This window comes from Thalassophryne amazonica, chromosome 12 (assembly GCF_902500255.1).
Source record: "Thalassophryne amazonica chromosome 12, fThaAma1.1, whole genome shotgun sequence".
Lineage (NCBI taxonomy): Eukaryota > Metazoa > Chordata > Actinopteri > Batrachoidiformes > Batrachoididae > Thalassophryne > Thalassophryne amazonica.
The window spans coordinates 48,351,463-48,377,930 of NC_047114.1; the positions used below are offsets into that span (position 1 = coordinate 48,351,463).

Consider the following 26,468-nt stretch of genomic DNA (forward strand, 5'->3'; position numbering starts at 1 on the left):
AAAGAAAATGAGCAAGAGAAAAGGCTGGATGATGTGGTGAGAGTAAATCAGGAAGTACAAGAGATTAGCCAGGAAGAAGTGGGGGCTGCTATGAAGAGGATGAAGAGTGGAAAGGCAGTTGGTCCAGATGACATTCCAGTGGAGGCATGGAAATGTCTAGGAGAGATGGCAGTAGAGTTTCTAACCAGATTATTTAATACAATCTTGGAAAGTGAGAGGATGCCTGAGGACTGGAGACGAAGTGTGCTGGTTCCTATTTTCAAGAACAAGGGTGATGTGCAGAGCTGCAGTAACTACAGAGGCATAAAGCTGATCAGCCACAGCATGAAGTTATGGGAAAGAGTAGTAGAAGCTAGGCTTAGAAAACAGGTGAAGATCTCTGGGCAGCAATATGGTTTCATGCTGAGAAAGAGCACTACAGATGCAATGTTTGCTCTGAGAATACTGTTGCAGAAGTACATAGAAGGCCAGAAAGAGTTACACTGTGTGTTTGTGGACTTAGAAAAAGCTTATGATAGGGTGCCAAGAGAAGAGTTGTGGTATTGTATGAGGAAGTCTGGAGTGGCAGAGAAGTATGTTAGGGTAGTGTAGGACATGTACAAGAATAGTGTGACAGCGGTGAGATGCACAGTCGGAATAACAGACTCATTCAAGGTGGAGGTGGGATTACACCAAGTATCAGCTCTGAGTCCTTTCTTGTTTGCGGTGGTGATGGACAGGTTGACGGATGAGATCAGACAGGAGTCCCCATGGACTATGATGTTTGCAGATGACATTGTGATCTGTAGTGAGAGTAGAGAGCAAGTTGAGTCTAGTCTGGAGAAGTGGAGATATGCTTTGGAGAGAAGGGGAATGAAAGTCAGTAGAAACAAGACTGAGTACATGTGTGTGAATGGGAGGGAGCCCAGTGGAATTGTGCAGTTACAAGGAGTAGAAGTGGTGAAAGTAGATGAGTTTAAATATTTGGAGTCAACTGTTCAAAGTAATGGAGAGTGTAGTAAAGAGGTGAAGAAGCGAGTGCAGGCAGGGTGGAGTGGGTGGAGAAAGGTGGCAGGAGTGATTTGTGACCAAAGAATATCAGCAAGAGTGAAGGGGAAAGTTTACAAAACAGTAGTGAGACCAGCTATGTTGTATGGTTTAGAGAAGGTGGCACTAACAAAAAGGCAGGAGGCAGAGCTGGAGGTGGCAGAGCTGAAGATGTTGAGATTCTCTTTGGGAGTGACAAGAATGGACAAGATTAGGAATGACCATATCAGAGGGACAGCTCAGGTGGGACGGTTTGGAGACAAAGTCAGAGAGGCGAGATTGAGATGGTTTGGACATGTGCAGAGGAGGGACCCAGGGTATATAGGGAGAAGGATGCTGAGGATGGAGCCACCAGGGAGGAGGAGACGAGGGAGGCCAAAGAGGAGGTTCATGGATGTGCTGAGAGAAGACATGCAGGTGGTTGGTGTGACAGAGGAAGATACAGAGGACAGGGTGAGATGGAAACGATTGATCTGCTGTGGCGACCCCTAACGGGAACAGCCAAAAGACAAAGAAGAAGAAGTTTAAGATGAAAGGTCAGCTTATATAGTCACTTAAAGAATGGCATGAAAATTACTACTCCTGATTGGCAGAATAAGCTGGTATGAGCTGCCATGTCACTGCCACTCTGGTTCTAACAACAATTGGAATCTTGGTGGGAAACACGCACCTTATGTGTTTCATGCTTTTTATTCTGTTCCAGTGAGGAAAAGGCATTTTCTTTACACTTTTGGCTTAATTTATAAAAATGTGTGCACACAATGTCTTGGCAACACATACACTCAACAAAAATATAAACGCAACACTTTTGGTTTTGCTCCCATTTTGTATGAGATGAACTCAAAGATGTAAAACTTTTTCCACATACACAATATCACCATTTCCCTCAAATGTTGTTCACAAATCATTCTAAATCTGTGATAGTGAGCACTTCTCCTTTGCTGAGATAATCCATCCCACCTCACAGGTGTGCCATATCAAGATGCTGATTAGACACCATGATTAGTGCACAGGTGTGCCTTAGACTGCCCACAATAAAAGGCCACTCTGAAAGGTGCAGTTTTATCACACAGCACAATGCCACAGATGTTGCAAGATTTGAGGGAGCGTGCAATTGGCATGCTGACAGCAGGAATGTCAACCAGAGCTGTTGCTTGTGTATTGAATGTTCATTTCTCTACCATAAGCCATCTCCAAAGGCGTTTCAGAGAATTTGGCAGTACATCCAACCAGCCTCACAACCGCAGACCACGTGTAACCACACCAGCCCAGGACCTCCACATCCAGCATGTTCACCTCCAAGATCGTCTGAGACCAGCCACTCGGACAGCTGCCGAAACAATCGGTTTGCATAACCAAAGAATTTCTGCACAAACTGTCAGAAACCGTCTCAGGGAAGCTCATCTGCATGCTCGTCGTCCTCATCGGGGTCTCGACCTGACTCCAGTTTGTCATCGTAACCGACTTGATTGGGCAAATGCTCACATTTACTGGCATTTGGCATGTTGGAGAGGTGTTCTCTTCACGGATAATCCCGGTTCACACTGTCCAGGGCAGATGACAGACAGCGTGTGTGGCGTCGTGTGGGTGAGCGGTTTTCTGACGTCAATGTTGTGGATCGAGTGGCCCACGGTGGCGGTGGGGTTATGGTATGGGCAGGCATCTGTTATGGACGAAGAACACAGGTGCATTTTATTGATGGCATTTTGAATGCACAGAGATACCGTGACGAGATCCTGAGGCCCATTGTTGTGCCATACATCCAAGAACATCACCTCATGTTGCAGCAGGATAATGCACGGCCTCATGTTGCAAGGATCTGTACACAATTCTTGGAAGCTGAAAATGTCCCAGTTCTTGCATGGCTGGCATACTCACCAGACATGTCACCCATTGAGCATGTTTGGGATGCTCTGGACCGGCGTATACAACAGCGTGTACCAGTTCCTGCCAATATCCAGCAACTTCGCACAGCCATTGAAGAGGAGTGGACCAACATTCCACAGGCCACAATTGACAACCTGATCAACTCTATGCGAAGGAGACGTGTTGCACTGCATGAGGCAAATGGTGGTCACACCAGATACTGACTGGTATCCCCCCCCAATAAAACAAAACTGCACCTTTCAGAGTGGCCTTTTATTGTGGGCAGTCTAAGGCACACCTGTGCACTAATCATGGTGTCTAATCAGCATCTTGATATGGCACACCTGTGAGGTGGGATGGATTATCTCAGCAAAGGAGAAGTGCTCACTATCACAGATTTAGACTGGTTTGTGAACAATATTTGAGGGAAATGGTGATATTGTGTATGTGGAAAAAGTTTTAGATCTTTGAGTTCATCTCATACAAAATGGGAGCAAAACCAAAAGTGTTGCGTTTATATTTTTGTTGAGTGTATTTTATGTGTTCCAGCAAAATGTAGGTTTTGCTGATTTAGTGACAATAGCTTTTTTTTTTATTATTTATTAAACGTAGGAAAAAACATAACAAGAGGTAATAGCTTTTTACAGGATGTGCCACAGCTATTATGTTGTCACAAGGTGCTTTGTCCCTTGTAAGCCTCTGCCAGGCTTTCCCTTTAACTGTCTTAAATTCTTGCTTCTATTGGGGACATGATGCATAGATTTTTTTTTTTTTTTCCCCTTAATCAGTTAAAATGCACAATCAGTGTGGCTGTTATTATTTACAATAATCCCTTCTGAAACTGCTTATTCCAGTTCAAGGTCATGGAAGTGATGATGATGATATAGAGTTATCTTATTGCAGAAGTGCAAGGTTAAATTCTTCAAATTTACATGAACTGGAAAGCACCCTGCTGTCACCTGGTGGACTTTTATTATTAGAATACAATATTTGCTCATATAAAAGCTAAACAGTGTCATTTTTTGAGAATGTTAAATGCCAACCAGGTGAGGGAGCCAACTTGGGTGACCAGTGGCCCCTGTCTTCTACTCTGTGCAAAGGAGCATTCAGTGCAATCAGAGTGTTATGGTGACTTTCCATGCAATGCGTTTTCATGGCCAGCGCTCACATCTTCAAAATCCTTGGTCCACTTGCACTCATATAGGCATGTTGGTCCTTAACATGTTCATATCGCGTGGCACTGGAAACTATTTGTACTGACACGGTGCACTTGTAATATTTATACACAATATTCAGCTGCACCTTACATGAAAGGGTTCATGACGCACACATACCCTACCACTCAATTGTTTTTACGTGGTACTCTGTGTTGGTTCCCAACATTTATGGCACATCATAACTGGAGTAACAGTTTATCTTTCCCCTCTCTCTTGACCTATTTCTATCGCTCTCTCATCTATGCCAATGCAATTATCTGTATTTTTAGGTAGCACAGGATGGTTACTATGACAACTGTTGGGAAAGTGTAGTGACACGGACCCACAACAGGGGGCGCAAATGAACGGTCAATAAATGAGCCAAAATATAACAATTTAATGTTGTGAATGTGCACAACGAACATACAGACAATCTCAGAATATCATAACAGTCAATACACAAAGGTGACGTGTGGGCAGGCTCGAGGATAGAAGACGTCTGTCCTAAGAAGAGCCGGAACCACACGATTTCCGCCGCCCCAGAACCTGGTGAATACTGGAGCCGCCAAGTCCCGAATTCCCAGGTGATCACCGTCCCCGACTGTCGGATCTGGTACTGCTGCCGAAGAACAAAGACAGTCAAGTGTGGGTGTGTGTACACCCAGTAACAACAACGGTGGGAATACCACCTCCACCTCTCACTCAGAATGCTGAGGTATTTACAGTGATCCCTCAGAGGAAAAGAGTGCCGTCCTGCACTCACTCAGCCTCCACAAGAAGAGGGACCAGTACTCCTGCAAACACTCACAATATACAGCTTATTAGAAACACAAATGGCTGAGGATATTACCTCCAATGAAGTATGATATCTCGGCAACGAGGTGGAGATGACGTCTGGTCTTTATGGAGTGAGATGATGTTGAGTAGATGGGTGACAGCTGTCAAGAGGTAATGAGCGACAGCTGTCACCCCCGGCTGTGTCCATGGCGGCAGCGCCCTCTCGTGCCTGAAGCCCGCACTTCAGGCAGGGCGCCCTCTGGTGGTGGGCCAGCAGTACCTCCTCTTCTGGCGGCCCACACAACAGGACCCCCCCCTCAACGGGCGCCTCCTGGCGCCCGACCAGGTTTGTCGGGGTGTCGGCGGTAGAAGTCGGCCAGGAGGGCCGGATCCAGGATGAAGCTCCTCTTCACCCAGGAGCGTTCTTCGGGTCCATACCCCTCCCAGTCCACCAAGTACTGGAACCCCCGACCCATCCGACGGACGTCCAGGAGCCGGCGCACCGTCCAAGCCGGCCCCCCGTCGATGATCCGAGCAGGAGGGGGCGCCGGTCCGGGAGCACAGAGGGGTGAGGTGTGATGAGGTTTGATACGTGACACGTGGAAAACCGGATGGATCCGCAGTGAAGCCGGGAGTTGGAGCTTCACTGCGGCAGGACTGAGGACTTTGAGGATCTTGAAGGGGCCAATGTACCTGTCCTGGAGTTTCGGGGAGTCCACCTGGAGGGGGATGTCCCTCGTGGAAAGCCACACCTCCTGCCCGGGCTGGTAAGCAGGGGCCGGGGATCGCCGGCGGTCTGCATGGGTCTTCGCCCTCGTCCGGGCCTTCAACAAGGCAGAGCGGGCGGAGCGCCACACCCGACCGCACTTCCGCAGGTGGGCCTGGACCGAGGGCACACCGACCTCTCCCTCCACCACGGGAAACAACGGGGGCTGATACCCCAAACACACCTCAAATGGGGAGAGGACGGTGGCCGAAGACACCTGGCTGTTATGCGCATACTCGATCCAGGCCAGATGGTTACTCCAGGCCGTTGGGTGCGCGGATGTGACGCAGCGGAGGGTCTGTTCCAGTTCCTGGTTGACCCGCTCTGCCTGTCCGTTCGTCTGTGGATGGTACCCGGACGAGAGGCTCACGGTGGCCCCCAGTTCCCTGCAGAAGCTCCTCCAGACATGTGAGGAGAACTGGGGACCACGATCTGAGACGATGTCGGAGGGTATCCCATGCAGACGGACAACGTGGTGGACCAGGAGGTCTGCTGTCTCTTGGGCTGTTGGGAGCTTTGGGAGGGCCACGAAGTGGGCCACCTTGGAGAAACGGTCCACTATCGTGAAGATGGTGGTGTTGCCCTGGGACGGCGGGAGGCCCGTGATGAAATCCAGGCCGATGTGGGACCAGGGGCGATGAGGAACCGGAAGCGGCTGGAGGAGTCCTTGGGCCTTTGTGTGTACTGCCTTGCCCCTGGCACAGGTGGTGCAGGCCTGGATATATTCCCGGACGTCTGCCTCCATAGACGCCCACCAGAAGCGCTGCCGGACAACTGCCACGGTCCTTCGCACCCCTGGATGACAGGAGAGCTTGGAAACGTGACAGAAGTCCAAGACTGCAGCTCTGGCCTCTGGTGGGACGTACAGACGGTTCTTCGGACCTGTTCCTGGGTCCGGGCTCCGTGCCAGGGCCTCCCGGACGGTCTTCTCCACGTCCCAGGTGAGGGTGTCCACGATAGTGGACTCAGGCAGGATGGGCTCCGGTGGATCCGACAGTGCAGTTTTGACCTCCTCTTCATGTACCCGGGACAAGGCATCCGACCTCTGGTTCTTGGTCCCGGGGCGATAGGTGATTCGGAAGTCAAAACGCCCGAAGAACAGTGACCAGCGGGCTTGCCTGGGGTTCAGCCGCTTGGCGGTCCTGATATACTCCAGGTTCCGATGGTCAGTGAAAACCGTGAATGGCACAGACGCTCCCTCCAACAGGTGTCTCCACTCCTCAAGAGCCTCTTTCACCGCAAGGAGTTCTCGATTGCCGACGTCATAGTTCCGTTCAGCCGGGGTCAACCTGCGTGAAAAGTAGGCACACGGGTGAAGTACCTTATCGGTCTCTCCGCTCTGGGACAGCATGGCTCCTATCCCTGAGTCAGAGGCATCCACTTCAACCATGAACTGGCGGCTAGGGTCGGGCTGCACCAAAACTGGCGCAGTAGAGAACCGTCGTTTCAACTCCGTGAACGCGGTTTCGCACCGATCCGACCAGGTGAAGGGGACTTTTGGAGAGGTCAGGGCTGTCAGGGGGCTAACTACCTGACTGTAGCTCTTAATGAACCTCCTATAGAAATTAGCGAAGCCGAGGAACTGTTGCAGCTTCCTACGGCTTGTTGGTTGGGGCCAATCTCTCACCGCCGCAACCTTGGCCGGATCAGGGGCGACGGAGTTAGAGGAGATGATAAACCCCAGGAAGGACAAAGACGTGCGGTGAAACTCGCACTTCTCGCCCTTCACAAACAGTCGGTTCTTTAACAACTGCTGCAGGACCTGACGTACATGCTGGACATGGGTCTCAGGATCCGGTGAAAAGATGAGAATATTGTCCAGATATACAAAGACGAATCGGTGCAGGAAGTCCCGCAAGACGTCGTTAACCAAGGCTTGGAACGTCACGGGGGCGTTGGTGAGGCCGAACGGCATGACCAGGTACTCAAAGTGACCTAATGGGGTGTTAAATGCTGTCTTCCATTTGTCTCCCTTCCAGATCCGAACCAGGTGATACGCATTTCTAAGATCCAGCTTAGTAAAGATTTTGGCTCCATGCAGGGGGGTGAACACGGAATCTAACAATGGCAACGGGTATCGGTTGCGAACCGTAATCTCATTCAGCCCCCTGTAATCAATACATGGACGAAGTCCGCCATCTTTCTTGCCCACAAAAAAGAAACCTGCCCCCATCGGGGAGGTGGAGTTCCGGATCAGCCCGGCAGCTAATAAGTCCCAGATGTAGGTCTCCATTGATTCGCGCTCAGGTCGTGAGAGGTTGTACAGCCTGCTGGACGGGAACTCAGCACCTGGAACTAAATCAATGGCACAATCGTACGGACGGTGCGGGGGAAGGGTGAGTGCCAGATCCTTACTGAAGACGTCAGCAAGATCGTGGTACTCAACCGGCACTGCCGTCAGATTGGGAGGGACTTTGACCTCCTCCTTAGCCTGTGAACCGGGAGGAACCGAGGATCCTAAACACCCCCGATGGCAGGTTTCGCTCCACTGAACCACCACCCCAGATGGCCAATCAATCCGGGGATTGTGCTTCAACATCCATGGGATGCCCAAAATCACGCGGGAGGTAGAAGGAGTTACAAAAAACTCAATCTCCTCCCGGTGGTTTCCAGACACCACCAGAGTTACTGGTTGTGTCTTGTGTGTGAGTAAAGGGAGGAGGGTGCCATCTAGTGCCCGCACCTGCAACGGCGAAGGAAGCGCCACCAGAGGGAGCCCTACCTCCCTTGCCCATCTGCTGTCTAGCAGATTCCCTTCTGACCCCGTGTCCACCAGTGCTCGGGCTTGAAGGGTTAAATCCCCGCTCAGGATTGTGACTGGGAGTCGTGTGGCAATTTGTGTGTGTCTCACTTGAATGTTTTGACCCCCCCTTAGCCCAGTCTCTAAGGGCGAGTGTTGTCTTTTTGGCCTTTTGGGGCAGTTTCTCTGTGTGTGCTCAGTTGAGCTGCAGAGAAAACACTCTCCACGGATCAGCCTCCCCATTTTGGCCCTGTGCGTTTCCCTAACAACGTCAGCAGGGGGAGCTGTTGCCCCACAAAGCGCTGCGGCTGTGGAGCGTGGGGAGGGCGGCCCCTTTTCGAACCCGGAAGGGAGAGGGGCGGTGCGTATCCGGTCACGTCCTTCGCCTCGCTCCCGACGGCGTTCCTCCAACCGATTGTCTAACCGTATAACGAGATCAAATAAGCCCATCTAAATCCCGCGGTTCCTGCAGACGCCTGCGCTCCCTGCTCTCCCATTGGTCGTTCAACAGCCGGGTGACGCCCCTCGGAGTCCATGACGCTGGCCGAGATATCCTGTTGGGAAAGTGTAGTGACACGGACCCACAACAGGGGGCGCAAATGAACGGTCAATAGATGAGCCAAAATATAACAATTTAATGTTGTGAATGTGCACAACGAACATACAGACAATCTCAGAATATCATAACAGTCAATACACAAAGGTGACGTGTGGGCAGGCTCGAGGATAGAAGACGTCTGTCCTAAGAAGAGCCGGAACCACACGATTTCCACCGCCCCAGAACCTGGTGAATACTGGAGCCGCCAAGTCCCGAATTCCCAGGTGATCACCGTCCCCGACTGTCGGATCTGGTACTGCTGGCGAAGAACAAAGACAGTCAAGTGTGGGTGTGTGTACACCCAGTAACAACAACGGTGGGAATGCCACCTCTCACTCAGAATGCTGAGGTATTTACAGTGATCCCTCAGAGGAAAAGAGTGCCGTCCTGCACTCACTCAGCCTCCACAAGAAGAGGGACCAGTACTCCTGCAAACACTCACAATATACAGCTTATTAGAAACACAAATGGCTGAGGATATTACCTCCAATGAAGTATGATATCTCGGCAACGAGGTGGAGATGACGTCTGGTCTTTATGGAGTGAGATGATGTTGAGTAGATGGGTGACAGCTGTCAAGAGGTAATGAGCGACAGCTGTCACCCCCGGCTGTGTCCATGGCGGCAGCGCCCTCTCGTGCCTGAAGCCCGCACTTCAGGCAGGGCACCCTCTGGTGGTGGGCCAGCAGTACCTCCTCTTCTGGCGGCCCACACAACAACAGCATTGATATGGAGCCATGTTCAAAGTAGATGTGCCTCACTAATGTGCATTTAGCACCAGCATCTATGGTGTCCCGAGGTCACAAAGTGAAATAATGTTCCTTGTCAGAAAACAAAACTCAAACCACAGTCTCATGCCATCCCTCTCTCTGGCACACAGAACTCTGGCAGTCATTGGCAACACTCTGCACCCATTGTCATAGGCAAGAGTACATCAGAATCAAACTTATTGCCAAGTAAGTTGCATATCCAAGAAATTTGATCTGGTGTTATTGATGCATAAACAATAAGAACAAGAAAAGAAAGAACACTTCTGTAAGACGTAAAAGAGTCAGACAGGCAATACTATATTCACTGTTAAATAAATATAAACATAATGTAGTGGAGTGGGACTGTGCGAAAGCAGGTGATTGAAGTACAGATGTACAGTACGTTTCAGTGCAGGGATGACCAATCTGTACTTTGTGGTAGTAAAGGTCTCTGGAATTATTTATTCCTCTAGCTGTAGATGAAAAGAAGCTGTTTTTGTGTCTTAAGGTTTTGTTCCTGATGGACCTCAGCCACCTGCCAGAGGGGAGTGTGACAAAAAGCTTGTGTCCTGGGTCAGAGGGATCAGCCATGATCTTCCTTGCTTGCCTCAGGGCCATGGAGCTGTACAGGTCTTGTAGGGATAGCAGGCTGCAGACAGTCACCTTTTCTGCTGCATGGATGACGCACTGCAGTCTGCTCCTCTTCTTTGGAGAGGCAGCAGTGTATCATATTTTCAATAACGTGCTATGACAGAGAATGGTAGGAAAAAAAAAAAGTTAAAGCTCGGGTGGAGGGGGGATGAAAACTGCATCTTACTGTTCACCTCAGGGAAGTTTGAAGGCTCTTGTTTGTATCTGACTCCTTTTAGACCTGACATTATTAATCTCTGGTATCCAGAATGTATCTCGATATGATTTAAGTGTGATGGCATTTACACAGGAATTGGAAATCGGGCCAGTCTTCCTCACTCAAGCGCTCGGCGACGTTTTGATTGGGATATTGAGCCTATACTCCAGCAATGGATGCATTTACGGCAGACATCCTGTATCATAGTGGATTCAGTGTCTGACACCAATAGCGAGCTTCAGACCAGAGGATCCTCAGTTCAAACACCAACCTGACCGGAAAATCACTAAGGGCCCTTGGGCAAGGTCCTTAATCCCCAAGTTGTTCCCGGCGTGTAGTGAGTGCCTTGTGTGGCAGCACCCTGGTATCAGTGTGCGAGTGTGTCTGTGTGAAAGGATGAATGTGAGGGATAATTGTTAAGTGCTTTGAGCGTCTGATGCAGATGGAAAAGCGCTATATAAATGGAGTCCATTTACCATTTAATAACAAATTATTAGTCACATTTTGTCACTACGAATGAAGCAGGAGGCGAGATTATTAATTTTTTTCCCTCTGCAGGTGAGCCTGTTGCAATGTGAAAGCAACAGTCATGTGGAACTGCCTGCATTTGAATTGTTTTGTTCCACACTCTTTAACTGTGACTGCTTTCATGTTTTTGACAGTGCACATTTAATTTGGGCTATTTTTTTATTTTGTCTGTGGGCATACTACAACTCCAATTCCAATGAAGTTGGGACATTGTGTAAAATGTAAATAAAAACAGAATACAATGATTTGCAAATCCTCTTCAACCTGTATTCAATTGAATATGCTCCAAAGGCAAGATATTTACCACCAATCTCAATTCTCTTTTGTACCCCTTCCCATTGGCCTTGCCCCTACCCCTACGCCTGCCCCGTTAAAACAAGGGGTAAGGCAAAGGGGTATGCCTCTAGCCCTATGAATTGAGACACCCCTCTGCCTTAGGAGAAAAAAAACTGTTTGTTAGCATGGCAGCCGAAACGCAACTTGTTGCAGTAGCCTGTTTGCTCTTTTTATTTTGTCGCCTTTCTGTGTAAATGCAAAGAAATAGAAGTCACAGATTTCTTCAACGCATCACAATCATGTCATGTTAATGTAATTAATTTGTAATTTATTATAATAATAATAATTAATAGTATCAATAATTAATAAATAAATTAGTAATTAATTCATGTTAATACCAATAATAATTAATCAATAATAGTAATAATTAATATTGTTTGATTAATCATTAATTTAGTAAATAATTAATTAGAAATTAAAATAAATACTTGAAATATATCAGTCTGTGTGCAATGAATGTATACAAGTTTCACTTTTTGAATGGAATTACTGAAATAAATCAACTTTTTTCCTGATATTCTAATTATATGATCAGCACCTGTATGTATGTTATGGGCTATCTAGTTCTGTTAACCTTATATTTCTTTTTCAAATTCTCACATTTTTTTTTGCATCCAGCCCTATTTCCTTTAGAAATTTCCTTGACAAATAATAGCAGGACATCAGGTTATGTGTTACACATATACATGTGTGTGTATATATTTTCCAACTTATTCCCATTGATGAAACTTCTCATTTTCTGCCTGAAAGCTTATTAGGAGATGAGTTTGCTCAGGGCTCCCTGTTTGTTTACAAAAACATACGCGTTACAGACCTTGAAGTCCAACAGCAGGAATCTCTATTATCCAAAGATTTATGAACATACAAATTAACGTGCTTACACTTTATCATGGTTTTCTCCATTGTGAGATATAAAAGTGTCTTATCATATTGTTTGTGTGTATGTGCATTATAACGTCTCAGCGCACGAGCGAAGTTACGATATTCTTCAGAACAACAATATATGCAACATGCATCCAGCAGCATAGATGTTGCTGTCGCAGACAATTGCCTGTAAACTTTTTTTGGCAAGTTATAACTTACTAAACAGCGTAATTTGTAATGAAAGCTGCGTTCATTTGTGCGGCTCTTTCAGCACCATGTTTGTTTCTTTGGAGACAGCAGTAAGCTCCTCCTACCCCTCCAAGTGGAGTGCGCATCCAGATTCACTCCAAACGAAGGGGTTTGAAGCCCTCTGCCTCGCTCCAAAAACAGAATTGAGACACCCCTCTGTCTCTCGTGCCCGCGCAAAACAGAGGGGAAGAGGTAAGGGGAAGGGCTGAGGAGTAGAATTGAGATTCAGCCTTAATGTTAAGACTGATAAACTTTGTTTTTGTGCAAATATTTGCTCATTTTGAAATGGATGCCTGCAACATGTTTCAAAAAAGCTGCGACAGTGGTATGTTTACCACTGTGTTACATCACCTTTTCTTTTAATAACACTCAATAGGTGTTTGGGAACTGAGGACACTAATTGTTGAAGCTTTGTAGGTGGAATTCTTTCCCATTCTTGCTTGATGTATGACTTCAGCTGTTCAACAAGCCGCGGTCTCTGTTGTTGTATTTTGTGCTTCATAATGTGCCACACATTTTCAATGGGCAACAGGTCTGGACTGCAGGCAGGCCAGTCTAGCACCCGCACTCTTTTACTACAAAGCCACGCTGTTGTAACACGTGCAGAATGTGGCTTGGCATTGTGTGGCTGAAATAAGCAGGGACATCCCTGAAAAAGATGTTGCTTGGATGGCAGCATGTGTTGCTCCAAAACCTGGATGTACCTTTCAGCATTGATGGTGCCATCACAGATGTGTAAGTTGCCCATACCATCATAGATGCTGGCTTTTGAACTTTGCGCTGGTAACAATCTGGATGGTCTTTTTCCTCTTTTGTCCAGAGGACACAACTCCAATCATTTCCAAAAACAATTGGAAACGTGGACTCATTGGACCACAGCACACTTTTCCACTTTGTGTCTGTCTATTTCAAATGAGCTCAGGCCCAGAGAAGGCGGCGGTGTTTTTGGATGTTGTTAATGTATGGCTTTCACTTTGCATGGTAGAGTTTTAACTTGCACTTGTAGATGTAGCGATGAACTGTGCTAACTGACAATGGTTTTCTGAAGTGTCCCTGAGCCCACGCAGTAAGATCCTTTACACAATGATGTCAGTTTTTAATGCAGTTCTGCCTGAGAGATTGAAGGTCACGGGCATTCAATGTTGGTTGAATCACTGAAGTGTTTGTTTTTAAATTTTATTTATATTTTCCATGTGTCACTTCTTTCCCAGCCATACAAAATGAAATAAAATGTATAATTATTTATTGTTGCCAGTGTGATGTGAAGAGACATCACTTATCTTTTTTGCGTGAATGAACCCAGAGACGATGCACATATTTGACTGCTCAGATATTTTGATATGGCTACAGTTTAAGCTAAATTTAAAACACAATGCAGATTTTCTTTTTTGAAAATATAATGGAGCAGTGTGAATAAACAGCAGAGCTGTCTTTGGCTGCGGCAGGGCAACGCAATTTCTGTCCTGGATTAATGATTGCCTTACTAAAGTTGCTTGAGCTTTGGCTCGATCATCAAACCCCTAATTTACACCTGGAAATGTAATGCGTCTTGTATCCAGACTGTATCTATACATGAATTTTAATGCAGTTACATTTATGCCTGACATTACAATGTCTCTTATATCCAGAATATATGTACATGTTTTTTTAATGTTATTACATGTATAAATGTATGTCTCCATTGACAACATTGGAATCTGACTGAGATGTGCTTGCTTTTTCCAGCTGAAGTCACAGCACCTCTGGTTTATGCAGGTCCCGCAGCCAAGTAAATGGTCGCCTTTCATGATGTATTCTTACTTTTCAAAGCAGAAGAAGGATTTAGCAAATGACAGGTGCAGCTCCAATTGGTTGAATTTGTGGTAGGCCATAACATGGCCATGAATAAGTGGTTGTATAATCCAACCACTTTACATCCACTGCGTCTTGTTTTGCACCACTTAAATAGCAATGTGTGGCTGGATACCTCTAAAATAGACTTGTGCTTTGCTGTGCACTGAAGATCCTCAAGATGAGCCCAATTGTGTGGACTTGCTAGTTCATCCTTTACAACTGCCTACCAGTATGCATGGCATGGCCCAGATAGAACAGTCTGGACAGGCAGCTCACTCCACAATCATTACGTTAAGAGGATGAAAACAGATAAATGGATAATTAGGAGCAGTGAGGACCTCAACTCTGAATTGTGATGTTGCATCCAATTTAACAGTTTTTGGAATATGATGACTTTACCCAACAATATTGTGACCACCTGCCATGTGTACCTTACAGGTTGTCATCGACACAGACAAGACCACCTTCTCACTGAGACTGCAGACCCAGGACCAGCTGGACCACATGGTCAGCCACATCAATTACGCACTCTCCCGAGTCTTCAACAACTCTATTTATGCGTAAGCATCACCACACATCTTTGCCTCAAGCACACAAAACATGGCTGTTTTAGCAGTTTACAATCTGAGGAGCAGAGTTGAAGATGACAGACGTTAAGAACACTCGGTGGTGAGATGCCAAGTTGGCAATGTCACTTTTCTCCTCAGCAGCCAGCTGCATTCTCATTTTACCTTAGTTTGCATACCACTTATTTCTGTGTCACCACTGGCTTCATTGCCAACAAATCAGGAGGATTAAAGCAAGCCTATGATGCTTAGTGAGTTATGTATTCATTAATACCTCAAGGCATTGTCTTGTCATCCAAATTTGCCCATACATCGAAAAATCTGTTGTTGAGATTTCTGTCTCAATAACACCTTTATATCTTCTGCTGCTCTGGATAACTATAGCTCAGGTGATATGAGGTCTGGGAGCGGGTGCTGGTGCTGTGCGTTACTGCATTCGCCATGGAACCATCTTAGGTACTGGCTGCCAAGCAGACATCCAGTCCATCTCTGCTTTTTGATGTGTTTACTTACTGTGTTTGACCTACTTATTGTGAATCAGATCATATAGAAAATGTATATACTGTCTGATACTATTGTTTACATGCTAAATTATGAATATACCTGGGGGTGGGGATTCAGTTGGAATAGGCCTATAATGGGCAGATCTCAGATTTTGTAAGGGGGGAGTGTGAATTTGTGAACGGATAAGGTGTAACTGGGGGGGGGGGGGGTGCCATATATATATATATATATATATATATATATATATATATATATATATATGATTGGGATTGAAAAAGAGATAAGAGCATCTTATTTACAATATGTGAAGTGGGGGGATTGCACGTGATTTGTGGACATATTATTGCATGTGGTTATTTCACAGTGTTATTGTACAGTCTGACAGCAGCAGGGAGGAACAACCTGCAATATCGTTCCTTCTTGCACTGAGGGTGCCTCAGTCTGTCACTGAACGAGCTGCTCAGCTCCACTACAGTCCAGTGCAGAGGGTGAGAGGAGTTGTCCATGATGGATTTGAACTTGGCTAACACCCTCCTCTCAGCCACCTCCTCCAGAGAGTCCAGAGGACAGCCCAGGACAGAGCTGGACTTCCTGACCAGCTTATTCAGTCTCTTTCTCTCTCGCTCTGTGCTGCCCGGGGCACAACAAACAACAGCGTCATAGAAGGTCTTAAGCAGAGGCCTGCTCACTCCAAAGGATTTCAGTCTCCTCAGGAGGTGGAGGCTACTCTGTCCTTTCTTGTACAGGCCATCAGTGTTGTGAGTCCAGTCCAGTTTGCTGTCGAGGTGAACACCCATGTATTTTAAACTGTCCACGGTCTCTATGTTCTCCCCCTGGATGTTCACCGGTGGGTGAGGTGGTGGTTTCCTCCTGAAGTCGATCACCATCTCCGTCATCTTACTGGTGTTGAGACAAAAGTGGTTGCGCTCACACCAGTCCACAAAGTCTGTGATGACTGACCGGTACTCCCGCTCGTTCCCCCTCAGACACACGACCCACAATGGCGGAGTCATCAGAGAACCTCTGGAGATGGCAGCTGTCCATGTTGTAGGTGAAGTCCGAGGTGTAGAGGCTGAAGAGGAAAGGTGAGAGGACGGTGCCCTGGGGGGCCCCGCTGCTGCACCTTACCACCTCAGACTGACAGCCGCGCAGCCGCACGTACTGCGGGCGGTCAGTGAGGTAGTTTAGAGGGTTCAGAAACAGCCCCCGTATGAGTGTATTAATAGGCCATTGTCGCTATGCCTTTCAAAGTTCACATGATGTTGTTTAGTTGAATTTCTTGAAATTGATCTTAGCGAACGATCAATCATGACTCTACTACTCAGTGTCTACGTGCATTTCCTTCACTTGCATTTTACCTACACACATGCTAGATGCTGGATTTCTTTGATCACAATTGCTATACATCAATTCCCTCTACATAAAGATGGTGTTCTGTCTGCATTTCTAGCAGCGGAGCACAAATATTCACAAAGGTTATGAGCAAATCATCAAAGGTGACAGATATGTTGCTTTTATCACACAATCTTGTGAACACAGTTGGCTGTGTGCCCGATCTGAGCACATGCAGAGCCTGTGCACAGTGACAACGCCTCCAGTCTTCACATATTTTTTCCACTTTTCAAAGATTAATCCCCTTGTTCATCATCAGCTCACTGGTGTTTTTAAGTTTCCTCAATCACCATCAGACAGCTTCTGTGGCAGTTTTTCCCCAAAGGAACACAATTTCATACACACTACAAACTGCCAACAGGCCCACACAGACTAGGAAAACATAAAGAATTTAAACCACACAATGGAATAAAACTCAGTATCTTTTTCAAAACATTAAGGCTTAACGCATGTAGTCGCCATGATCTTCTAATCTTACGTCTATTCCGCTCACGTCTGGATCTGCCTTGTAGTTTACTTCAGCATTATCCAGTCCACTTATTATCTGAACTGTTTTTACAGCTTTGTGTTTTGGTTGTTATTGTTTTATGAGTTCCATTGAGACCATGTAATTACTAAGGCCCCTTCAAACTTAATACGAATTAGGGCGAATCACGGCGGAACAGCTAGTATGAGCGAACCACGAAAACATTGAGCTGATGGACAGGCGTGAATGAACCCACTGCAATGGTTTCGTGCACACAACGGTGCCGTGCACAAAACCATCACAGTGGGAACACAGTGTGAGCAGCTGGAGTATGTGTAACCACATCATGCAGCTGCTGTGGAAAAAAAAAGAAAAATACACGCCACCCACGGGATTCGAACCTGCAATTTCCAAAAGCTCTGATTGCCAGCCAGACACTTTATCACTGCACTACCATTGCTGGCCTGTAAATGGTGCAGAAAAATGCCTGAAATCAACAAGGACATGGACGAGGTGCGCTATGTGCAGCCGCTGCAGACCGGCACAAAGGCGAAAGATGGTTTATATATTTCCACGTAAGGACAGCAGGCAGAGACATGCACCTCATGGAGGAATGTTGTAAGTTCATGTCCTTCAAAACACGGTAGGTGTTCTCCGACTGGGATGTCCAGGAGCAGAGATTTTAACAGCAGCAGCTTTCACATATAGCTTGTGCATGGCACAATGATGTGCATCTTTTATTATGAAAATTTGGGCGATTAATTTTCATAATCTTATATTTTGAAACCTTTATTTTGACTAACATTGTAACACTTGCACTTCCAAGATAGTGTGGCTTTCTGATGTTACTAGTAGCAAAGTTAAACAAAATCAGAGTTCATGTTGCTTGCACCATTTCACAATAAAATGTTTAATGCCATCATCCCAGCAAATACTTTGACTGTGAAAGGCATGCTGTCACTGTTCCTTGTGACTGAGATTAACTTGACAACACTAAGCAGACGTCTAAAATCAGTGTTTTGATAACGGCAACAAATTTCCCACTTTTTGTACAATGTTTCATTAAGTACATAAGCTGAATAAAATCTTAAATTTGCTGTGAGTTCAAGTTTAAATAAACTGTGTTCAGGAGGTGGAATACTGATTTGCTGGTTCAAGTATTCTAAATGTTCTGTTTAATTTTGACTCTTCCAATTATGTGTTTAATAAGAATCCTTTTGACTCTCTTCCAATAACCTGTTTAATATGAATCCTTTTATTTTCATGTAATGTATAATAAAACAGATTTTTAAAACAATATGAGATACTATATTCTAATAATAATATAATATAACATATGCACACCTCTTTCTACATCCCACCTTCAAACACAGCCTCATATGTCTATCCATTAGAAATCTACTTAAGCTCTCGATTTTCTATAGGAATGTAAACTTCCTACGGGTACTGCAGTAGTTGTGTGAATGATAGTTGTATACCTTAGTTTTTACCACTCATACATGGGCCAATAGGACATGTAGCCCTGTCTTGTGCATAGAGCAGCACAAATGTCAAGGCTTGTTTCCAACCAATGCAGTTGTCAATTTTATGCACAATGGCCACATTCTTTAACTGGTTAAAAATACCAACTCTATTTCAGAGTATACCAAAGTAGTCTGCAGATAATGACATTTTCAGCCAGGCTTTCATTATCCGTCTGCCTTTAGAGAGTATTGGCACCCATGCAAAAGTACATTAATGAATTTTGTTATAACTCAACTCATTGCCAGCTGAAATATGGACTCCACAGTATTCTTGCCATAAATAATCATGAAAACTCATGTGTAGAGGACATAAAAAATATGCTGAGTTCTGGTCTCAAAATTGTGTCCTGTAGCACTGACTGCTGACTGCACGGGTGAAGAGGATAAGAAGAGAGAGTGTATTCTGCTCTCTCCTGAGTCTCATCTACAATGTCTAAGAGCAGAGGGATAGACTGTACTCCAGCTATTGACCTGCAGAAGGCTATCTGTACACTCTATCATCTTTCAGAATGGCTCTTTTCCATTAAGGCCATGGCAGATTGCTTCCAGCAAGAACATTTAAACAGAACGATGAGAGAAGGAGGTTTTATTTCTGGTTTGATTTGTAGCTGATTGGTGCCGCTGTACTGATATACATGGTATCAAGATAACTCCTATAAACTGGCACAAGCACACACACGCTAGAAGGACAGATGATGGTTGTTGATAAGGTGGGGATTAAGGTCATGCTGTGGTTAGGTGCGGTGAGACTTGATGACAAATGGGATTAAAGTTGGTGTGGGTTGAATGGAGCAGTAGCGGTGTAATCCTATATAAACAATAACAGGTGCAAAGTACTTTTGAACACTGTTTACTGTGTGATACCAGGATCTCTCCTCTTGTTGCAACTGCTGGCTTTTATGTCAAACAGAAATTTAAAAAAGCAGCAGCCAGTAAGCATAGCACTGTGCTTTTTGCATAATTGGAGCGAAGCGACGCAGTAGCTTCAAACATCCGAGGGATTAATGGTGTTTTGATTCATTACCAAATTAGTTTTAACACTGCAGATAATCACTGTCCTTGTTAATTCAGATTGAAGTGCTGATGGTGAAATAAATTTAAAAAAGGAGAGTTCTAAATTAGTGTTGATCATGTAAGATGGTGTTAACCGTACAGAGCTCACCCACCCCGTGTCATTGATGGGGAAAGTGATTTTGTGACCATGTGTTCATATTACTTGGCCACATACTCATAGTCACCCAACAAGTTGTTTCCATGCCGTAATTTTACATGATCATAAAATATCTAGGGGGCTAGGGGTGCCTATCCAACAGGTGAAGCCCCTTGGGTATATGGGAGTGGTGCACTACAGTGTTCTGTGTTGTGTTGCTGTTGCCCAGTGGTGGGGTGCAGGTTTGGTGAGTTGGGGATGATTGAGATGGTGTGCAGGGTTGTCAAGATGCTTGCTCTAGGACGTACAGGTCACCTCCCGGGGCAGCTGTGGATGCCACGTGCCTGACACAGCAGGGCCCACTCTACCTGTAGGGTTTTGGGTTGTGTCTGCTTATGGAACAAGTGGTTTGTTTCATGTATTTCATTCACACAGGGTGTGTCACTCCTGCATGTTGGGAGGTTGGGTGCGCTCTTTTGTTGGGTGGCTGGTCTGTGATCCCCATGATCACTTCTCACTTCCTGGTGCGGGCTATTGGTCCTAAAAACCCCAATCTTCAGTCCTGAAAATCATGTCCAATAACAGATTTGTTTCCAACCTGATGTTAGCTAAGATCATAGAGAAGAGAAGGTTGTCTCAAAACAGCTGGTGAAATTCTTGACAATGACCTGTTTGAACAGCTCCTCACCTCAAACTGAGTGAAATCACAAAATGGTATAGAAACATTACCTCTAATAAAGTCTCATGAGAAAAATTTGCTTGCGCCAGTCTTTTGCAGGATAACAGAATTATTTCAGAATCAGAATCACCTTTGTCATTGTAATTTGCATTACAATGAGATTTGAGTGCAACTCCAAAAAGGTGCTTTCCGTGGTGTGAGTAATTTTTAGCCAATATAAAAGATAGTGAAATTTAACGGTAAATTATTCAGAGTATATGTACAACGAATATAAACATAAGGTAAAATGAAATGAAATAAAATGTGGACCAAGTAAAATGTAACGAGAATTATATACAAGTGTGGAATCATATTGCACATGGTTTACAGATATTGCACAAGAACCTTGAAAGATGCGGGTTAGAGTGATTTGTTATTGTTCAGTGCAGTGATCGCTCTGGAGAGAAAGCTGTCCCTGAGTCTGTTTGTCCTAGTTTTGATTGACCTATACCGTCAGCTGGAGGGTAGTAGGTCAAACAGGTGGTTGCTGGGGTGGGATGTGTCTTTGCTGATGCTGGCAGCTCTGCTAAGGTAGCAGGAACTGGCAGTGTCTTCCAGGCTGGGCAGAGAGCAACCAGTGATCAACCGGGCCGTTTTGATCACCCTCTGCAGCGCTCTCCTGTCTGCTGCTGAGCACCCCCCGTACCACACTGTGATGCAGTACATCAGGATGCTCTCAGTGGTGGCTCTGTAGAACAACACCAGCAGCTTCTCCTCTAGATTGTTTTTCCTGAGCACCCTCAGGAAGTGGAGTTAGTGCCTACTGAATTGCTTTTTATAGCTGAATGTTTTCTTAATTTATTTACTGTATTGATCAGACAATATGGTTTTTAAAATGTTTCCAAGCATCCAGTAATGCACGTTGGCATGCATCATTCCAAATACAGGGAGATTGCTAGCCCTTTAATTCATGGGAAATTAAAAGGTGGCACCAGCTTAATGTAGCAATATTTAAAATGGAATATATTCCTTATGGTGTGAGCCAGGTGTGACTCATACTCTAGTGTTAAAACAGACAAGGGATTAAACAAATTTCATAAAAAACAAACAAACAAAAAAAATTCATTTTCCTGCCTCATTTTGCCTCAGAATCTTTAAAGATTTGCTGTAGTTATTTGGCACTATATAAATGAAAATAAATTGAAATTGAAAATTGTAGTCTTATTCAGAAATGGTTGTTTCCTGATATTGGGCATTCTTTGATGATGACTTTAAAAAGGGCTTGTGAAGAGACAGTGAGACAGTGGAACTTCTAGATAACTTCACACCTGGAGCTACTTTGTAATAGCAGTTCAACAGTCTCCTGGGCTCTGCTCCACTTCATCAGTGCTTGGCTTAAAGAAGCTTCTGCAGTAAAACCCAAGGAAGTGAAGACATTGTGGTTGCATCTTTTCACAGTTTTTGGTCATTTTGACAGGCGAACCCCTGCTTACAACTCTGGTTCTTGGGGGGGGAAAAAAAAAAAAAAAAAAAAACTAGACTGGTACGCTTAAGAAAATACTGGTAAAGAGAATGGGGACATGATTCGCTCTCTCCCACTCTTTCAGCCCTCCTGTTTGCCGAGCTGAGGGAGAAATGACTGATGGAACCCAGAAATTTTCTCCAAACTCAGAATGTTCCCTTGAGCCCCAGAAAACCTGTGGTGAGTTTTGCACCTTGCACATAGCATGCATACAGCACAAAAACTGGTGCTCAAACTTTAAAATTTAGCAAGAACCAGTGCATGTTTAGATATTTGGGGGGAAGCATACAGTTGTGCTCAAAAGTTTACATACCCTGGCAGAAATTCAGAGTTTTTGGCAATTTGTCAGAGAATATGAATGATTGACAACAAAAACTTTTTTCGGCACTCATGGTTATTGGTTGTGTGAAGCCATTTATTGTCAAACAGCTGTTTACTCTTTTGAATCATAATGTCAACATCAAATACCCTGGTGATTTTAGCCTGATAACATGCACACAAGTTGACACAAATGGGTTTAAATGGTAACAAAAGGTAACAATCCTCACCTGTGATCTGTTTTCTTGTAATCGGTGTGTGTATTAAAGGTCAATGAGTTTCTGGACTCCTGACAGACCCTTGCATCTTTCATCCAGTGCTGCACTGACATTTCTGAGTCTTAGGGAAAGCAAATGAGCTGTCAAAAAATGGTGACTGAACTGTCAGGAAAAGAATATAAAAAAAATAACCAAGGGACTGAGAATGCAAATCCATGTGTTCAAACTCCAATGAAGAAGTGGAAAATGAGGGATTCTGTTGGAACCAAACCACGGTCAGGTAGACCAACAAAAATTTCACCAACTGTCAGGAAAATTGTTTGGGATGCAAAGAAAAACCCACACATAACTTCATCTAAAATACAGGACTCTCTGGAAAAAAGAAAAGTGGGAAAAATGGGCTGCATGATCAAGTTGCCAGAAGATAGGCATTACTGTGCGAATGCCACAAAGTATCCCGCTTACAGTACACCTAATAGCACAAAGAACAAAGTCAATTGAACACTTTTGGCCACAACCATAAACGTTACATTTGCAGAGGAGTCAACAAGGCCTATGATGAAAGGTACCTATTGTACTGTGAAGCACGGAGGTGGATCTCTGATGTTTTTGGGATGTGTCAGCTACAAAGGCAGAGGAAACGTGGTCAAAATTGATGGCAAGATGAATGCAGTGTGTTATCAGAAGATACTGGAGGAAAATTTGCACTTAGCCTGGAAGCTATGTATGGGACATACTTGGATGTTCCAACATGACAATGATCCAAAACACAAGGCTAACTTCACCTGTTATTGGCTACAGCAGATAAACAGAGATGGCCAACACATATACAGGGCTGGAAATTTGAATTTGCCTGGTCATACCCACAGCCTCAGCCTAAGCATGTTGTTGTTTTGTGGAGTGTGCTATGCTGAGTGTGCTGTAGAAAGAGATTAAATCAGGGGTGCCCAAGTTCGGTCCTCGAGATCTACCTTCCTGACACTCTTAGTTGTCTCCCTGTTCCAACACACCTGAGTCCAATGAAAGGCTCATTAAAAGCCTGCAAACGAGTCTTTCATTGGATTCAGGTGTGTTGGAACAGGGAGACAACTAAGAGTGTCAGGAAGGTAGATCTCGAGGATCGAACTTGGGCACCCCTGGATTAAGTAAACAGAGATGGCTAACACACATACAGGGCTGGAAATTTGAATCTGCCCGGTCATACCCACAGCCGGCTATTTTGGTGGTAATTTTCAATTCAACTTAAAAAGAAAAAAATGGTACCAGTTTGTTCCCCATGTCAGGAGGATTCACAATATATAGTTTTTAGGGCTACATATTATAGTTTGGGAGTTTATCCCAGACAGACAGAAGTGGCAGCATGAAAAGCTCATGGTACAACACTGTATGGTGTTACATAAATGGCTATTTTGGGGGTAATTTTCAGTTCAACTTTAAAAAAAAAGAAGGTACGTTTGTTACCCATGTCATGAGGATTCAGAATGTATATAGTTTTTAGGGCCACATATTACAGTCTGGGAGTGTATCACAGACAGACAGACAGACGTAGTCCTTTGTGTGTGTGTGTGTGTGTGTGTGTGTATGTATATGTATTTATATATATATGTGTATATATATGTATGTATATATATAATATACAAGTTGGGACATGCCTATCTCGGCTTTCAGTGGCTTACCAGTCGAGTGAGTATAAGAGAAATTGTGGAGAGCTGGGTATGTCCCAGCTTGTCCTCTGACACTCCAAAATGGAGGTGTTCTTTGTCTCGCTCCATCAGCGAATCCGTCGTGACGTGCGAAGCCTCCGCGCGGCTTTCCATGACAAAATCACTTGTTAAAAGTGAAATCTGCCGGAAAATGGCTGATGTCCAGCTCTTGTGATAACCAGAGAAATTGCACACGATGGTCCTGGAGCCATACAGCCATCCGTTTAGAAATGATATGGTCGTTTCTGCCTGTTGATCGCGGCTCGGAGTGCGGCGCGCCGTGCGCCATTGTGGGCCATCCTTAAAGGAGTAGTAACACTCCTTAATCTCTGTGAAGCCCAAAAAATTTTCACCGAAAGCCAAATGAATTTTCCGAATGGTTTCCAGCTGCCTGTCTCTAACAGTTTCTGAAAAAATTCTGATGGAGCAAAGCCCAAATCATTCTGCCATTTCCCTGACAATAAAAATCCAACGAGGGGGGTGGACCAGTGGTCACTCAAAGCCTGCCCACAGGTGAATGACGCAACTGACAGGCGTGAAAAAACTCACGCATGCGCACGAAGGTTCAAGCTTGGCTGACATAAAAACATATGAATCAAATCCATATATTTTTTGCATAAAATATAAGGGTCGGATACTTTTCTAACAGACCTCGTAAATTGCATGATGTAGATATTTTTATGTTGCTTGATCCTGCACAAACATGCTGGTGATCTAGTGATGAATGCTGGTGCTGCACACTGAAAATACATTTCTCACTCCCTGAGGGATTTACTATTATGATAGGAATAATTAAATTAACACATCAGCCCACACTGATGTAATTATATGTTTCTGACACACTGCGTCCACAATTCTGGGTTTGTTTACATTCAAACTCTGAGTTTTGACCAGTCCTCATGAAAGTGGGTCAGAAGAGCAACATTGCTGGATGCACTCCCTGTCTTCTGGTAATCTCATTAATCTACAATGGCAGCTGTTTCAAGGTGAAATACTTTCATCTCACCTGAGTATTTAGAGCTAATCTCTCTGTTCTTTATTTTCCTTCATTCCTTTACTTTTGCTGCTTTATTCTTCCTTTTCATCCTTTGAACTATCGCGCTCCGACCTGGATGATGCTCCTTTTTGTTCAGGAGGATTTTCCGAGACATACGCAGCTCTGTGTGACTACAATGGGATTGGCTGCAAAGAAGAAGTGCAGTGGGTAAGGGCACTGTGCACCCTGAAAGGGTTGCATAACTTCAGATTTGTTTGTTGACATTTATGTCATGAAAGTGAAGTTATGTTTCAACTGTAGCTGATGTAACCATGGGACAAACTAGCGTTTTACAAGCTATACCTGCAACACAACTAGGTTTCCATGTGTAAAAAATGTGCCCAAACACCATTGCATTTGACAGTGTAACTGCTTATTGAGTTACCAGTATTGTGCAACAAGGATTGTGTCTATCAAATTCGCACATTGCATGTATTGTCAATTTAGCCCTTTTGTTTGGAATGCACATAGAACTGTATGCACACTTGTCTGTGTGGTTTCCACAGACAAAGCACATCAGTTATTCACTAGGTTGCCAAACCACCTTGGAGAAAACAAGTATTAAATGTCTGAAATGTATTTATTTATTTATTTAAGTGCCCCTGCATGAAGACTATGTTGCAGAGTTCATGCATAACAAAGTGCAAGGCCCATACTGCAAGTGAATGTGCTCCTGATCTGCTATTATCAAAAGACAACTGAAGGGGAAATTCTTGTTTACTATGACAGTGGTGGATACATGGAACAACCTGCCAAAAGATGCAGTAATAGCACAGAGTGTAATCAGTTTTAAAAATAGTTTAGACTAACACTGGATAATGACAGCAAATATAATATAAACAGGCTTAGATAAATCAACAAAATCTATTGCTATTCAAATACTGAGCTATCTTTCATGTATATTACCTTTCGATAAAGAGGCACCTTGCATCTGTGCCCACTTATGTAATGTGTGGCTTATTTAATTTAATTTATTTCTTATGACCATAACACTTGCAAAATCCTTATTCACATACTGCTGTTTACGTCGTATAACTG

General features: G+C 44.7%; 1 protein-coding gene across 1 annotated transcript in view; it reads left to right on the top strand.

Annotated features, from left to right (window-relative positions):
* Window positions 1–26,468, top strand: part of carmil3 (capping protein regulator and myosin 1 linker 3) — a 253,784-nt gene that overhangs the window by 47,471 nt on the left and 179,845 nt on the right. The window contains exons 5-7 of the mRNA XM_034182575.1: window positions 14,813–14,934; window positions 22,241–22,335; window positions 25,528–25,598. Of these exons, the coding sequence (XP_034038466.1) occupies window positions 14,813–14,934; window positions 22,241–22,335; window positions 25,528–25,598 (288 nt within the window). The remainder of the gene's footprint in view (window positions 1–14,812; window positions 14,935–22,240; window positions 22,336–25,527; window positions 25,599–26,468) is intronic.